Raw genomic sequence first — 15,546 nt, forward strand, 5'->3', positions numbered from 1 at the left:
TGCTGCGTGTATATATAATGCGTGAGTAGCACTGTACATAGTAAAGTATCAGCAGCAGCTCTAATGACATGCAGCATTGATTGCACTGCTGTCTGCCGTTAACCCCTTAATCACCATGCTCTATAGCAATCACAGCATTTAAGGGTGCCAGGGACAGGAGCAATACCTAGCTGTACAAGTGTGACTGCGGGGTTTCCAATCACTCTCCCTGACAGACTGAGGTCTAATACTTACCTTCCGTCCTGTTGAATTGAAGATCTAAATTTAGATTCTTCATCAGGCAGACTACTAGCAGAATGCTGATCTCACTGATCAATGCTATGCAATCCTAGTGGAACTGAAAAAGTGTAACACAAAACATATAATCAATGTTTTTAAACATACTACAAAGGTGTCGGTTCCCCCCCCCCCCCCAAAAAAAAAAAATATAAAAGTTTAATTCTTATCTTCCCCCTTTCCCATTATATAATTTAAAATAAAATATAGTATGTGGAATTGTCCAAACTATTCAGATATATAACTATTGTTCCTGCACAGTGAACAGCGTAACACAAAAAAGAGAGGGCCAGGTTGGGAATACTGAGTGATACAAAATGTTAATGCTGCCTGGAACAACAACGTTGGGAAAATGGCTTTTTTGTATGTGGGTTAAATAAAATATATGCAAAATTATTGCAGCTCAATTTCAGTGTTGACTGCTAGATGACACTATTTTGTCAGAAAAGTAACCGCATTGCCTCTTTATTTACTTATATTATTTTTTAACAGGTTCTCATTCCAGTTTCTCTTTACGTTTCCATTGAAATTGTTAAAATCTGCCAAGTGTATTTTATTCATCAAGATAAAGACTTATATGATGAAGAGACAGACTCTCGTCTTCAATGTCGAGCATTAAACATCACTGAAGATTTGGGTCAGATACAGTATATCTTCTCGGACAAAACTGGAACTCTAACTGAGAATAAAATGGTATTCAGACGATGCACTGTCTCGGGAATAGAGTATTCCCATGATGCTAATGGTGAGTCCTGTATACTGTATGTGTGCACCACTGATTGCAAACACTAGGAATACTAGGAGAGAATTCATCCAAACTGGAATCTCACAGGCCAATCTTAAAAAATAAAAAATAAAGTTGCTTGTGTGTACAGCTTTGTAAAATTTCCTCTTGGCTGTTTCATGGAGCAGTGCTGGATTACTGATCCATTCAAGCTCCTCACATCAGATGTGTGTGGTAAGCCGGAGCCCGCATACATGGGCACCCTGTTACTGATGGTGATCAGTTGGGTGCCCAGTGATTGATTATCCACATAACCTATGTGGTGGTGGTGGTGGTGGTGGGGATTTACTATTTAGACTGAAAATTTATACACAAAATCAAAGCAAAATGTTTTTGAATTTACATTGTGATTTACATTTGTAATTCCTTACTATCTGATTACTTTCTCTGCAGATGTTCTGTTTCTTGCATTAAGTTTGTGTTTCTCTAGATTTATCTTAACACAAGCTTTTAACCTTACCTGCATAGAAAAACTACTCCTTTTCTTATACTTGTCTAATTTTCCATATTACTGTTTTGGAAACAGAGCTAAAAAAGCTAAAAGCTCTTCTATAGACCGTAAAGCAACAACATAGTGCTGCATTCATTATTTTAGTTACTACTGCATCCAGGTAATTTTTTTATAGTAGTTGTAGTAGTAAATCCTTGGTATAAATGGAGCACTTAATTACGGTAGAAAAGCCTTAGGCAGCCCTAAATGACCAATGCTTTCATTTTCCTCCCTTCCTTCAGGGATGCGGTTTGTGGGACAAATGCATATTTTGCTACCTGAGCAGCCCTGATATCTACAAAACAAAGCCATCTGTGAATCTAATGTTTCAGCTGTTAGCTCTCTCATATACACTCCAGCGCCTAGTGAGATGGGCATCTGTTTTACTTTTTTTTTTTCTGGCTGCCAGGGTATAGAAGAGCTTGCTATAAGCATTAGTATTAGACCCTGCTGCTGCATCGATAAATATTTCTGCAGTGAGAAGTGCATGACTTTATCACCCATCTGTCAGCAGCTTTTAATTCCCAAATAAAATGATAGGTTTCATTTAATGTAATTTTGATGTGACATTTGTTACCCTCTACCCAGGGAAGTCTGCCATCAGACTGCTCTTTATAGGCCAAAAAGACAGAGTAAACTTGGATAATCTCTATTCCTGTCTAGTTTATACATATTTATTGTAGATCTATTTAGAGCGTAAAAGCAATATAAAGTGTGTAGGCTTGTTCTGTATGTTAGTGACAGCACTAGACAATGGAAAATGACAGAAAGCTATGTTTCTCAAATTTTCTTTTTATGTCTTAACGTTCTCTTTAAAGGTGTCAGGTCACTTTATAGTAAAATTGTTTAGTGTGTAGTATAAGTAAGTGTATTCACAGCACTTACTGACAGCAGCTCCCGGTGTACCTCATAGGGCTAAAAACAGACTCCCCTCCTCCAGCCTGTGCTGCCCTGCTTTGTGGTGAGTCTGTCCATAAGATGGCCGACATGGAGGAGCATGTGACCCTGCCCGTCTCCAGTGTTCTCCATAGGCATATACAGGCTCAGTGGTGGACACTGGGGGGCGGGGCATTGTCACATGCTCCTCCATTTCAAACATCTTATGGACAGACTCACCACAGAGCAGGGCAGCACAGCCTGGAGGAGAGGAGTCTGATTTTAGTTCTATGAGGTACACAGGGAGCTGCTGTCAGTATATAGTGTGAGTACACTTACTAATGCTGTACGCTGAACAATTTAACTATAAAGAGGCCAACCCCTTTAACTTTTAAATGAAAATGTATTACCAATGGGCTAGGAATCATTCACTGCAGACATGACTTTACTGCCACACATTTTATGACCTTTAGATCATTTCAATTCCTTTTCACAGCAAAGCGTTTAGCAGCCTATCAGGAAGTAGATTCTGAAGAGGAGGACAATGTACTAAAATCGGGGACACTTCCACGTCGAGACAGCAGCGGCAGCCATCACAGTGCTAAAGTTATCCATAGAAGTCAAAGTACCAAGACGCACCGACGTACGGGCAGCAGAGCTGAAGCTATGAAAGCGAGCATCCTCTCCAAGCACACTGCATTCAGTAGCCCCATGGTTAGTAGCTTTTGATGAGAATTTCTATATCAATGTTTTTGTTTGCTGTCACTTCTAGTTTTTGTCTTTTTTAAATGAAAACAACCTTATACAATGGCTTTATGTATTTTTCATGGAACTTTTAGGAGAAGGATATTACCCCTGACCCGAAGCTACTAGAAAAAGTCAACGACTGTACAAAAGCCTTAAAAGTACTGAGAAACCAAGAAGATGTCTTCTCTCAATTGTCAGCAGAACTGAAGGACATATTTGACTTTTTTGTTGCCTTGACTATTTGCAATACAGTTGTTGTAACTGCGCCAAATCAACCAAGGCAAAAGGTAATGAATAAATTATTTGAATAGGTGACTACATGACTCCACAGTGTCCTTACACCTTCATAGTATTTGGCTACACAAAGCACTTTTGTTTTCAATTCTTTTATAGTTAAGTACTTTCTTTAAGAGTGGGGGCACAGACAATTGCTCATATTTGCTTTCATTTGATTTGTAAGATTGCAGACAGGAGAGCTATTGTACTATTCGGTAAGGCGAGTAAAATAAGGAAAAGGTTAGTTAAAAAAAAAAAAGTCTCCTTTTACTTGTACTCTTTGTAGTTTCAATAGGTAGCAGTAGGAAAAGGTTCACATTTTTAACATGCCCCTTATTCCTAAGCCTTCTGTGTGCAGGTGATGTCTGAGAAATCTAGGGCATGCCTTCATACCTTTTCAAATTACACTGTCCACCTTCCCCTATGTAGTGATCTGGAATGGATGCCAAGTTGGGTCCTGTTCCCATTGCTGCCTGAGATGCGGTTGTTTAAGAATGTGTAGTATCCCATTGTCATTGTAATTTACTTATTAACAGACCTTTCCTACTTTAATGAATATGCTTTTCCTTATCTGTATTCTATTTCTCTTTTTTTTGTTTAAGTCAAATCTTTTATTATTGGGAAAACTTTTTTTAAAACAATTTAGCTCCCAGTACAAACAAAAACCCCAGAGGGCATACCCTCCCCATCCCCCAAACCTTCCTTCCTCAGAACGAGATAGAAGAACATATGAGACAACACTCTAATTACAATGAAATGCCATAAATTATACCGAGACAATCATAGTGCCTACCATCAGGCAACCAAAAAAGGGGGGGGGACACAAATCATCATAATCTCAGCATACAGGAAATATTGCTCATGTGTGGAAACCTGGGCTGTATTCTATTTCTACATAGACTGGGCATCATAGTTGGTAGAAGAAGAAAAGTTGCTTAGATGATGATCCACTTCCAGATGGCCCAATGCACATGTTATCTCAAGACTGATAGTACAAGAAATAACCACTTTAGTTGTTAATACCTAAAGCTACTTGGAGTTCTGTTTTGTTTTTTGTTAACGCGTCACTAGTCTTCTAGACAAAATATAGGATCATGGTAAATTTACTTGTGAAATATTTTCTACTCATCCCCCAAAGACAACTGTTTTTTTTTATTGTTTTTTTTTAGCTACAATAATTGATTGACAAGCCTCAGGATAGCTGATTGGTGGGTGCCAACACCCTGCATCCCAGCCAATCAGCTATTTTGTGCCAGTGCTACAAAGTCAATGTCACTGGAAGCGGTTAGCTCCATTCACTATGTAATGGTGGTACCATGCAACTGGAGCTCTGCTTCTGTTCAAGTGAGCGGAGCTGCAGTAACTAGAGCTAGTCAGTAAACAGAAGCTATTGCTCCCAGCCCCATTCACTGTGTAGTTGCTGTGTAGGTGGTGATTTGATGACCCATCAACCAATAGTAGCCCTTGGGTCTGCCTTCTCTATTTTCAGACAAATTTATCCATAGATCTTTTGGAATAACCAGTTGCATGTCAAAATTTAGTAGAATAATTTGGATTCTGTCCAGCATAATTAGTCTGTTCTAAAAAGTATGTACTAACTTTCTAGGTAAGAGTTCGATTTGAACTAAAATCTCCAGTTAAAACCATTGAAGACTTCATCCGGAGGTTTACACCCAGCAGGCTCACTTCTGGATCTAATAGCAGCAGTTCATCGAGTCTTACTACTAGCAAATCAATGCAAAGAGTTGGGTCCAGTATCTTCTCTTCAACCACAACCGAAGGCAATTTTATCAAGCTGGAAGGAAAACAGTCCTGCTCTCCACAGATCAATTTAAGTGGCCGGACTTCTCAACAAGACAGTAAAGTAACAGAAGATGGACATGAAGGAGAGTTACGCTATGAAGCGGAGAGCCCTGATGAAGCTGCACTTGTATATGCTGCCAGGGCATATAACTTTTTTCTAGTTGGCAGGTTGTCTGACCAAGTTACAGTGGAATTGCCTCATCTGGGGAGATTAAACTTTGAACTCTTACATACTCTGGGGTTTGACTCCACAAGGAAAAGGATGTCTATTGTGGTAAGACATCCAATTACAGATGAAATTGTTGTTTACACTAAAGGAGCAGACTCTGTTGTTCTGGATCTCGTTGAACCAAGTTCTAAAGGTAAGACGTGCTGACGTTAATATACTATAGCGGTGGTCTCCAGCCTGTGGCTCTACAGCTGTTCCTAAACTGCAACTGCCAGTCACTGGGAGACCACTTTATTCTATAGAAAGAGGGCTAGCATTGGTCCTTTACTATGGAGAAGTCTAGCATATAAAGACTAATAACCATCTATTATGAATTACATCTGGTGGCTATCACTGGCAGACTTAATTGATAATTGTTTTGTAAATTTGTGTGTATATATATATATATAATATATATTCTTTATATATGTCTGTCTGAATTGCCCATCCTTTCCCTGACCCCATGTAGTGGTTTATTTTTATCCTTTATCTATCAGTGGTAGGGAGCAGGTTTAAGTTATGGCTCTATGAATCTGAAAACACAAATAAAAAGATTTGTTTTTAAGTAAAACCACAAAAAAGGAAAAAACAACTAAATCCATAAAACCATGTGGGGATTTTTTTTTCTCCTGTATACCACCCCACCCCCCCAAAAAAAGTACTTTTCGGCTCACTATTTGGTCCCCAAAATTTAAAAAATACAACCTAACCTGCAAAAAACAAGCTTTTATATGGCTGTTAGAAAAGTCTTGAAAAAGTTATATGTTAACTCCATTGATGAAAACAAACATAACCTAAATTGCTGCATCTATAGGTCCCAATATGGCTGCACCGTTAAGAGTTTTAAATCTTTGTGTTAGGGTTCTTGGGGATATCTATGGTAAAGCTACCATCAGAGAATGCAGTACTTCTCATGGTTCAGAGAATGAATAAAGCTTATGAATTATAGAACAAACACTATAAAAAGAGAGTGACATTCATATCATTGTCAAGTAAGTTATTGATGAACATGGATGTTAGCCTTTAGTTTGAGTGCCTCATATATTGGTTATTGACATGTATATACATTATAGAGAAGATAATTTGTGAGCTTTGGGAAATGAGAAGGATCTTATAGTAGTGCATTCTATTTGTGTCAAGGGCAGAAAGCTGCTTCCTTTGGTCAATTGTCAGTAATATTTAATACAAATCTTAATGTCAGAGGACTGTATGGAAGGGAATGTTTCTATAATGTGACATTGTGATATGAGGCAGGGAATCTCCTCTAGGGGGCATATTGCTGGACAGTGTTGTACAGGATGCTGAACTCCTTTCCATATCTTGTCTGCACACATTTAAAGAATATGGATTGGATGTTGATGACGCATTGGTAGAAACCTAAGATTATGCTGGCTAAATGATACTTGTATGGTGTGACAGATAAAATAGATATAATACCATTAAAGTTGAATATGCAGCCGTATGTCTTTCGGTAGAGTCAGGTGTCTGCACTCAAGCGTGCTTTTGAGCACTCTCGTAATAGAGAGCCAGGCTCTACTAACCGCGTATACACTTCAGGTCTCCAGTCATGTGGGATTGCTTTTTGAACCTCTTCCCAGTGCAGAGAATTATAGCAGATGGTATTCTGTGGCTAAAAATAACTGCAATAGTTTCATTTACCATAAATGCATGTTCATCGAAAGTAAGGACTTGAGATTACTGAGCAGTATAGTTTTATGCTTAAGAGGAAGAAGCCATAATAAGCAAATTTTGAGAAAGCATTGTATCCCCTCACCAAAAGCTGTGCAGTATAAGTCAGCTCCCAGCCACGGACCAGAATATTTTCTGTCAACATTTATTTTGTTCATTGCCTGAACGGAATATAAATCTTCTGGCAAGATACCTGGCAAAACTATAAAATGAAGAAGAATGCTTAAAAGAAAATGTTGCAGAGTAGGGAACTGTTAAACAGACGAATATTTTGTTATGCTAAAACATTAAAATTATATTTCACCACAAATCCTCAGCTCCTCACCTGTCTGTCCAACAGAATCATATAAACCTGTGTATAAGGTGTCCCATATTGTAGCAGAGAAGTTTTTCTGTCAGTGTCCCACCTGTTTTGGAGGATTTAGGGTATAAACCCACACACCGTATACGCAGCAGATATGCAACAAATACGCAGCAGATTTGTTGGTACAGATTTGATGCTGTGTTCAGTTATTTAGATCTAATCTGCTGCGAGTTTGCTACGTATCGCAGCAGTAAATACGCTGCATATACGGTGTGTGGGTTTATACCCTTATTAATGAATATTATGTGATTTGCATAACTATCAATTCGCTAGTTCTTCTTCTTCTTCTTCTTCTTCTTCTTATAATCATATGAAGAGCATTCCAAAACTATAAGAGCCAGTTCACACTGAGGAATCAGCAAGGAAAGTGTTTTTCGTGAAATTTCGTTTGGACCACTTTTCTAGCAAAGCTAAATTATTTTCCATCGGCTTTACCCCTTTATGTTTTATCAGGGTTTTAAGTTGTTGTTTTTTTTGTTAGGCTGGGTTCAAACAGCAATTTTGCAGTGCGTTTAACATTTTATGAAAAAACCAAATGCAAAAAAAGACCCAAACGGATGCATTCTTTTTTTTTTTTTTTCTTTATTGTACACAAATACATGCTCCATGCTCCATGCTACTCCTTCCTGGGTGGCTGAAAAAGCTGAATCCAGTCTGGGGAAAATTCTGCCAGGACTGGATCCAGCTTTTGTAGCCACCCGGGGCGGAGCAGCACAGACCTCAAAGACAGACTGCTGAGCTAACAAAGTGATTTGCTTCATTTTATACTGTAAATTCGCTTTTCTCTACATAAAGCATTTTCCATTCTTGCTAAAGAAGCCCGGGTGAAAGAGTTTTTTTTTTTACTGGCACCTGCTGGATACATCGGGCATTGTGTCTACACTACAGGCTGTCATAGAGCAGCAAAGTGGGAATCACTGTGTACAGATAAAATCCTTTACCATTCTTTGCTATAATTTTTGTGAAAGGCCTATTAATGTAAGGTATAAAAACACTAATCCTTTTAATTGTGAGACAGTGTGGTGTTTGTTTTTTTTCCCCCGAGGTGTCATTGTAAGCAGTCACAAAATGTTCAACTGGTATAATTTCACATCAATCGTGATATTAGAGGACCAAGTAAGATTAAAGCCCCGTAACACAAATTTCTGTGGACACTGTGAGCCAATAAACCTTTTTCAAGAGCCAGTTTTTAGGAGAAACTTCCACAGACTTTTTTTTTTTTTTTTTTATAGAAAGGTTTTATAAATCTTTACAATGCTATTTACCTCTTTGGTCTTTATAGATGTTGTTTGGAATATTAATTGAAACATGTAGTTGAATCCAGCTGCCTAGAAAAGATGGATGTAGCCCTAGGGCTGCCTGGAAAACCTAGATACAGCCGTAGGAAACCTATGACTTTTCCAGGCTAAAGCAATCAATGTCTGCACAATCATGTTTGGGTTCGATAGAACTTACTCTACGTTCACTCATCTCTAACTGTGAGTGATGACAACCTGTGTACAACACTACTGTATATGTTGACACTGTGTATGCAAAGAAAAATACATCTGACTCCAAATTTCTGTCTAGTGACTGTGAGCAAACTTTAGATTTACCTCAGATTATGAGAGCTGTCATAGTGATATAACATATTTGCCATTGGCAGTGTAGTAATAGAAATATATGAAATATACTGTCTGTGAAGAATCGCTGTAAAATTAAATGCCCTATTTTTTTATATATTGTATATCAAATCCTCTTTATTGACCTATACTGTAGATCATTTTGCCTTCCTAGAAGAGCTGCACTTTAACAGTTTAGTGACAGGTTTATTTTTATTTAGACAGCTCTGTGGGAAAGTACCAAAGACGAATTCAAGCCAAAACTCAAAACTACTTGAACTGTTACGCGGTTGATGGATTACGTACATTGTGTATAGCAAAACGAGTAAGTATTGGGAGGGGGGGGGCTTCTCAACAATCACTTTTTTGTTAATTGTGTATAACAAATTTAGTCATCAGTTAAAAGGGCAGATGGTCCGGCACTTGTACTGGAAAGATCGACTCATGATAATCACAGGCAGGATTACAGTCAGAGGTAACATGTCTATAATACAGCTGGAGGCAGATAACACAGGATCTTTCTAAAGCCCCTATTCCACGGGCGTTTACTCCTCATTCCCCGCTCACTGCCACCGTTATTTGAAGGGGCAGCAGCGAGCGGGTGAGTCCGGGCAGGGCCGGTGGGGGGAGGGGTCTGTTTCGCCGGACTCACCGGTGTTTTCAAAGCCACGGCGCCGTGACTTTGAAAACGCCGGTGAGACCGGCGAAACATGTCAGTTACACACGCAATTTTAATTATTGCACCTCTCTATGTGAATTGTTTAAGGAAATGGCTTCACAGAAAGTATAGGCTAGTTTGCAGAGCATATACTAAATCGCTCAGGGACAGCAGTACTCTGTTGTAAGCGGTATACTCCTGCTCAGCGGGCTTAGTGTGTAGTTCATATACGGTTGTACCAGGAACCCACAGGAGCACCCCTTTGATGTATAGACAGTCAGCTACCCCGACAAGGGTTGACAGTCTTCGCCGCAAAGTGAAGCCTCCCCCACTATTAGGAGATATCGGCTGATATCCACGTCAACAGTGGGAGAGAGAGGCAGCAATATTTTAATGCATTGCACGCAGTACATATTAATACAAATCTAATAAAAGTTATGTTTTAACCTAAGGGTAAAACCGGGTATATCCTGAGGGCTCTCAGGAAAGTGTGGACAAGTGATAATTAGAAGAAATCCTGGCCAGGGGCATTCCTAATGATGAAGAGTGCTGAGAGGAAGGACAGAGAGACGTCACAGGTCTAGGACACAGACACTCTAGGCCACGGCAGTTTGGAATAGCGCTGCAAGTTTAAAAATAGTTTTTTGGGACAATAACTGCATCACCTGCCGAACGGACATCAGGACAGATCCGATAAACAGTGCAACAACACAGCACACATACCAAGTAGTAAGGGGGGTTGTCACTACTCCCCTTCACCCATACAGTTTCAGACACATCTTCGAAATATCATAGCCATTTCCAGTACAATGCCGGCCACCGTGCAATAGTTCTGCTAAGTGACCTATTCTGTTATCTGCATAATGTAAAAATAAATATTTTTGCAATTTTATTTCAGTATTTGTGGAATACGAATTAAGTACAAGTAAAAGCATTGTCATTTTTCATTGGAGTCCTTTTTCCCAGTAAGGGTGATATCTCTTATGTTATCCGCCAGCTAGGCAAAACTCCTTCTTTTAGAAATTCCCAAGCTTCCTTTTCTATAAATAGTTTCATGGCTGGTTATCAGATTGAGTGCCAGCATTATTTCATTAGAAGGTGCATTTATCTAGTTATCTTGTATACATGTGGTTACTTGTGAGTTTACAAAAATACTTTGTTAGAAAAATCTTGTATAAAATGGCCTTGTGCAGATAGCAGAAACATGTTGTTAATCCATCTTAGTGTCATCCTGGACTGTGCTGTCTAAACAGAAACCATATATTATACAAGTAGAGTTTACTTTGGAGATTATAGCCCATAAATAATACACATTTTAAATTACTTTCTCTTCCAGGTTCTCAGTAAGGAGGAATACGCCTGTTGGTTGAAATTTCATTTACAAGCAGAATCTTCATTAGAGAATCGTGAAGAGCTACTGTTTCAATCTGCAGTTCGCCTGGAGACCAATCTGCATTTGCTGGGTAAGTTTATTAATTTTTCTTTCATACAAGAATAGGCGGAGGCTATTCTTTTAATGCTGTGCAGATACATAGTCAGTTGTATTAACTGGTAATGTTCCAAAAACCCTTTGAAGCAAAACATGCACTTCGTTTTCTTTTAGTATCACCTGTAAAGTTCTTTTGCAATATAAATTTATTGTAAGGCTCGACATGTTCAAATTCTAGCACAAAACACAATTTACTTCTATAACTGAATTGAGACATTAATGGGGTCCCCTGAACTGCCTCATCCAGGCATAGAAGGAAATGAAAGGTGGCTGTGTATATGCATCACTGTTTTTACTTATTGAAGTAAATACTCACATGCCCCCTAAAAGCTGTATTACATGACCCGATAATTCGGGGGAAGCGAGCGCCCTGTGCTATTGCACGCACAGACAGCCTTTGGGGATTAGTGGGAGGGGCCACCCAAAGAATCCTTAGATTGTTTGGGTGGCGCTTTGATGTCAGTGGTGGTCTGCTGCCCCCGCTCCTATTACACAGAGCAACGGCAGCAGACTGTCGCAGCACAAATCAGGATCTTTAAACATGTTTAAACGCCACAATCGCCTGACATTGTACATGTTGACTTATCATGTCCTTTCTACATGTCCTATTACACTAACGGTCGGTGATCGTATGCCAATAATGGTTTTATTTTAATAGGGCCTTTACCCAGGTAATCGAAGAACCCTTGTTTTCCTTTTAGATGTAGGTCTCTCCTCTAAGATTCACACCTATGACCTTTTATCAGGCATATCCTGAGCATATAGTAAGTTTTTTTTTTTTTTCGAACCCGAACCCGAACGTTCAGTATTTGATTAGCTGGGGCTGCTGAACTTGGATAAAGTTTTAAGGTTGTCTGGAAAACATGGATACAGCCAATGACTATATCCATGATTTCCACATAGCCTTAGGGCTTTATCCAACTTCAGCAGCCACCGCTAATCAAATGCCGAAAGTTCGGGTTCGGATCAACTATATATATATATATATATATATATATATATATATATATATATATATATTGATCTATAAATATTTACTCTGGTCTCTAAACCCAATGATAGGTTACCACTTCCGGTTCTGTAGAAATCATTTCTCAGTAGTCTTCTCATTAACATCACAGGCAGGATTACAATTTAAAGATCCACCATTCGCAATAGGTGGCAAGTCACAGCTCGCCTTCTGCACAGGACATGTCTAGAATATTCCCTGATAGAGGGTCAGTTCCAGGTTACAGTGGCTCATAGTGGCTGCTGTAATGTATTTCTCAGAATTCCGTTAGCGCTATGTACAGTGTGTTCCATCGTGGTCCTTCCTGTGGTTGCTTGAGATAGAATTCCCCTAACATGCAGTGTGTAGGTAAGTGAGACTCCAAATGGCCAAGGATTTAGGGCCCATTTACACAGAAAGATTATCTGCGTAAGTTTTGAAGCTAAAGCCAGGAATGGATTTGAAAAGATCTAAAATCCCAGTCTTTCCTTTATGACCGGATCTCTGTTTCTAGTCTGTTCCTGGCTTTGGCTTCAAATCTTTGTCAGATAATCTTTCTGTGTAAATGGACCCCTAGAACTTCTTTTCTGGTTAGGCACAGGTTGAGGTAAATGAATAATAAAAGTCATTATACATGACATACCCGTTTTTTCAAACTATAAGACTCTCCTGACACACAAATGTTCTATCTAATTAAACACTTCCCAGGTGGGCTGAGGCAATGTGGGAGGCAATGTCACTACTTTAAGGTTAAGGTTGAAGAGAAGGTTAAATCAGATTATGCCGGTTTCACTTAGGCGTAATATGCGGCCATTTCTGAGTTTTAATTATGATCCCCCAGGTCCCGTCTAACCTAACTGCAGGTATAATGGCTCGAATGTACAGCATAAATTCCTATAATAGATGCCTATAATACATTTTTATATTGGATCCCTATGATACTGATTCAGCTGATGCAAGAGTACAATTACCATCATGCCCTGTCAACTAAAAGGAGTTTTGCAAAAGCTAAAGAGCCACAGGTGAGGGAACACTTTAGGGTATGTTCACACTGATTAAAACTGGCCAAATTCTGCAACAGAACTTTCCACCACTGAATCACGCCTGTCTTAGTGAGCCATAGCCCGTCTATGGGAGAGCATCGGCAGCAGAGGAGTGCGCGCCCTGACATTCACTGACATCGAGACACTGAGCACGGTGGGATTCCGCTGCAGAATTCCGCCGTATTTGCTCAGTGTGAACCTACCTTTAAGGCTTAATATACACTTATATATATACCTTAATATACACTACGTATATTTCAGTCAGTATATTTCAGTCAGTTTTGCAACCAAAACCAGGAGTGGATTGAAAACACAGAAAGGATCTGTCCACACAATGTTGAAATTGAGTGGATGGCCGCCATAAAACAGTAAATAACTGCCATTATTTCAATATAACAGCCGTTGTTTTAAAATAACAGCAAATATTTGCCATTAAATGGCGGCCATCCACTCAATTTCAACATTGTGCGAACAGATCATTTCTGTGTTTTTAATCCACTCCTGGTTTTGGTTGCAATATGAGGACCACAATACTGACTGAAATATATGTAGTGTACCAACACATACTCCCCTTTGCTGAATTGACAGACAAACAAATACACACAAGTCTGCTACATACACAGCCAGTTAACACTCTTGTAGTCCTATTCTTTTGAGGGAACCCCCAGACGTGTGACTGGTCACATGCTCATGGCATCACCAAAGGTCTTTTCACCCTCCCTGCTGGAAGCTCTGTTGAGGAGTTCTCTGCAAGCTCAGCACAGCTTTCTCTCCTGTCTGGTACCCAACAGAAGAATGGAGAACACTGTATGTATATGAATGGCTGCGCTGTTCTCTCAGCACTCCACCTGATCACTTGGGGGAAGTAATCAGGGTGGGATTTAAAAAGGGAGGTTTGGGGTCTTCAATTCCCATGCATAAGCCAGCAAAACACAATGTCCAGCCTCTCCCCGTCTCCCCAGTCTGTCACCCCAGCCTCTCCTCTCTGTCACCCCAGCCTCTCCCCGTCACCCCAGCCTTTTCACTTCAGCCTCTCCTCTCTGTCATCCCATCCTCTGTGTAAGCTGATGTGGCACAGGGAGAAGTGGGGGGCACAGGGAGAAGGCGCGTTAGAGGCAGGCTGTAATACACCGGCCCGGAAGCTCAGTACGGGGCCGCGGTGAGTACAGTTACGGGGCCGCGGTGAGCTTCGGGCATGGACAGGCTGTAATACACCGTCCCGGAAGCTCTCAGCTGCAGCCTCTCAGTGTCCGGACTTCTCTCCTGCTCGGTAGCGCCGCAATGTCACATGTCCGCTGCTGAGCAGGAGAGAAGTCCGGGCACCGAGAGGCTGCAGCTGTGAGCTTACGGGACGCTGTATTACAGCCTGTCCGTGCCCGAAGCTCTCCGCAGCCCCGTAACTGTACTGGGGGGGAACGTCCATGGGGCAGCCGACCATCTGCGGGACGGTTAGTGGGGGGAGTTGCCCAGTCCGACACTGTGTGTGGGGAGGGGAGAGAACTGCACACACAGTTCTGCCCACTCACTGTGCGGTCTCTCTCCTCCACCGTTCTCATGCCTGGCCAGGTCCTTCAAGAAAATGGCGCCGCCACCCCGCCCCTTGTAATTCAGCTGTGTACTGCGCATGTCTATGCACATGCTCAGTACACAGTGACGGGGCCTCCAGTGAAGTGAACCAGACGGACTCCGTCGGTTCACTTCAATGTTCTGGAGGTGCCGTATAGTGTCTGTGTGTGTGTCGTGAAATGACGTCACACACAGACACTATAAACATGGCAGCCCCCTGTACAAACATTATTTAATTAAAACCACCCAAGCCTTACGTAAAAAAAATAAATAAAAAATACAACACCCTTATTTTTTTCTTATCACTTTTTATCAAAAATTTTTCAAAAATGTGACATTGTCCCTTGACACATGACGCCTGTGCTGACCAAAGGGATTCTACGGCCTCACCATCTCTGGAGGAAGTCCATGCAAATATACAGAGATTAGAAGACAAATGAAGGGTAGATTGCGCAATAGTTTTTATAACCTTAAAGAAGTACAAAATGAGTAAATAATCTTCCTAAACCCGAGATTGTTGCAGCCAGAGAGACTGTGCAGCTTATAGTCACTTTTTTAATGAAGTCTGCCTCACCAACACTAGGTGGCGCCTCACAGTTTGAGAAGCACTGCTAGAGAGCTTGAGATGCTGTTTGTAGCCACTTTGGTTAATACATAAGGGTCCTGAAAAAGGAGCAACACATTAGCT

General features: G+C 40.5%; 1 protein-coding gene across 1 annotated transcript in view; it reads left to right on the plus strand.

Moving 5' to 3' along the window:
* ATP10A (ATPase phospholipid transporting 10A (putative)) overlaps positions 1 to 15,546 on the plus strand; it is an 89,006-nt gene that overhangs the window by 55,369 nt on the left and 18,091 nt on the right. The window contains exons 7-12 of the mRNA XM_069970847.1: positions 769 to 1,021; positions 2,923 to 3,140; positions 3,266 to 3,460; positions 5,056 to 5,614; positions 9,336 to 9,439; positions 11,109 to 11,235. Coding sequence (XP_069826948.1) covers positions 769 to 1,021; positions 2,923 to 3,140; positions 3,266 to 3,460; positions 5,056 to 5,614; positions 9,336 to 9,439; positions 11,109 to 11,235 — 1,456 coding nt within the window. The remainder of the gene's footprint in view (positions 1 to 768; positions 1,022 to 2,922; positions 3,141 to 3,265; positions 3,461 to 5,055; positions 5,615 to 9,335; positions 9,440 to 11,108; positions 11,236 to 15,546) is intronic.

This window comes from Dendropsophus ebraccatus, chromosome 5, assembly GCF_027789765.1.
Source record: "Dendropsophus ebraccatus isolate aDenEbr1 chromosome 5, aDenEbr1.pat, whole genome shotgun sequence".
NCBI lineage: Eukaryota > Metazoa > Chordata > Amphibia > Anura > Hylidae > Dendropsophus > Dendropsophus ebraccatus.